Genomic DNA, 1,050 nt, shown 5'->3' on the forward strand with positions numbered 1-1,050 from the left:
AACAGAATAATTCTGCTCTGTGGTCCCCAGGGAGAAATACATTCTCTGAAGGCAAATTTGTGCTGCCATAGTCAGTCTCGGGACACCTGGGCCTGAGCTGAGTTATTGAGACGTTATGCTTGCAGCTGTTCAGATTTGCATGTGTCTAGAGCTCAGCCCACTGCCCTGAAGTCTTATTCACAGGCTGCTCACAACCTGTGCAGGACTCTCAGTCCCAGTCAGGACACAGCATGGACATGAGGGCCCACACTCAGCTCCTGGGTCTCCTGCTATTCTGTCTCGCAGGTAAGGAGGGAGAACACTAGGAATTTACTCAGCCAGTATAGTCAGTACTGCCTGGCACTTCAGGGAAGTCCTCTTATAATATGATAAATAGTGTGGATGTTTGTCTTTATGTTTCCCATCTCAGGTGCCAGATGTGACATCCAGATGACACAGTCTCCATCGTCCCTGTCTGCATCTCTAGGAGACACAGTCACCATCGCTTGCCAGGCCAGCCAGAGTGTTAGCAGTGATTTAAATTGGTATCAGCAGAAACCAGGGAAGGCTCCCACGCTCCTGATCTATGCTGCATCTAAATTACAAAGTGGAGTCTCCTCGAGGTTCAGTGGCAGTGGGTCTGGGACAGACTTTACTCTTACCATCAGCATCCTGGAGGCTGATGATGTTGGATCTTATTACTGTCAACAAGATAGTAGTAAATCTCCCACAGTGTTACAAGCCCATACATAAACCCCCAGGAAAGCAGAAGTGTGAGGCTGGGCTGCCCCAGCTGCTCCTCCTGGTTCCTCCATCTGCTGAGAGCATTTCTCAGATGCAGGGAGACTCTGAAGGTCATGAGAATGCTTGTAGAAGGGGCAGGGAGGCTCCTCTACAAATTTACTTTCCCTCTTCTCAGCCCTAGCAGCACAGACATGACAGAACATCTCCTGACTTAATGAAGGGCAGAGATCACTACCTCTGAAGAGTCTGGATTGCAGCCTCAGTCTGATGTCATGAAGCAAAGGAGAAGCTACTCTTGGTATTTCAAGCAGGAATTTCTTTAATAGA

General features: G+C 48.7%; 1 gene segment (V, D, J or C); it reads left to right on the top strand.

The window, feature by feature from the left end:
• Positions 1–230: 230 nt before the first annotated feature.
• On the top strand, positions 231–732 carry LOC103581867. The segment is given in 2 exon segments: positions 231–285; positions 410–732. Coding segments are annotated over 2 exon segments (378 nt in total).
• The last annotated feature ends 318 nt before the right edge of the window (positions 733–1,050 follow it).

This window comes from Galeopterus variegatus, unplaced genomic scaffold, assembly GCF_000696425.1.
Source record: "Galeopterus variegatus unplaced genomic scaffold, G_variegatus-3.0.2 Scaffold14144, whole genome shotgun sequence".
In the NCBI taxonomy this organism is placed as follows: domain Eukaryota; kingdom Metazoa; phylum Chordata; class Mammalia; order Dermoptera; family Cynocephalidae; genus Galeopterus; species Galeopterus variegatus.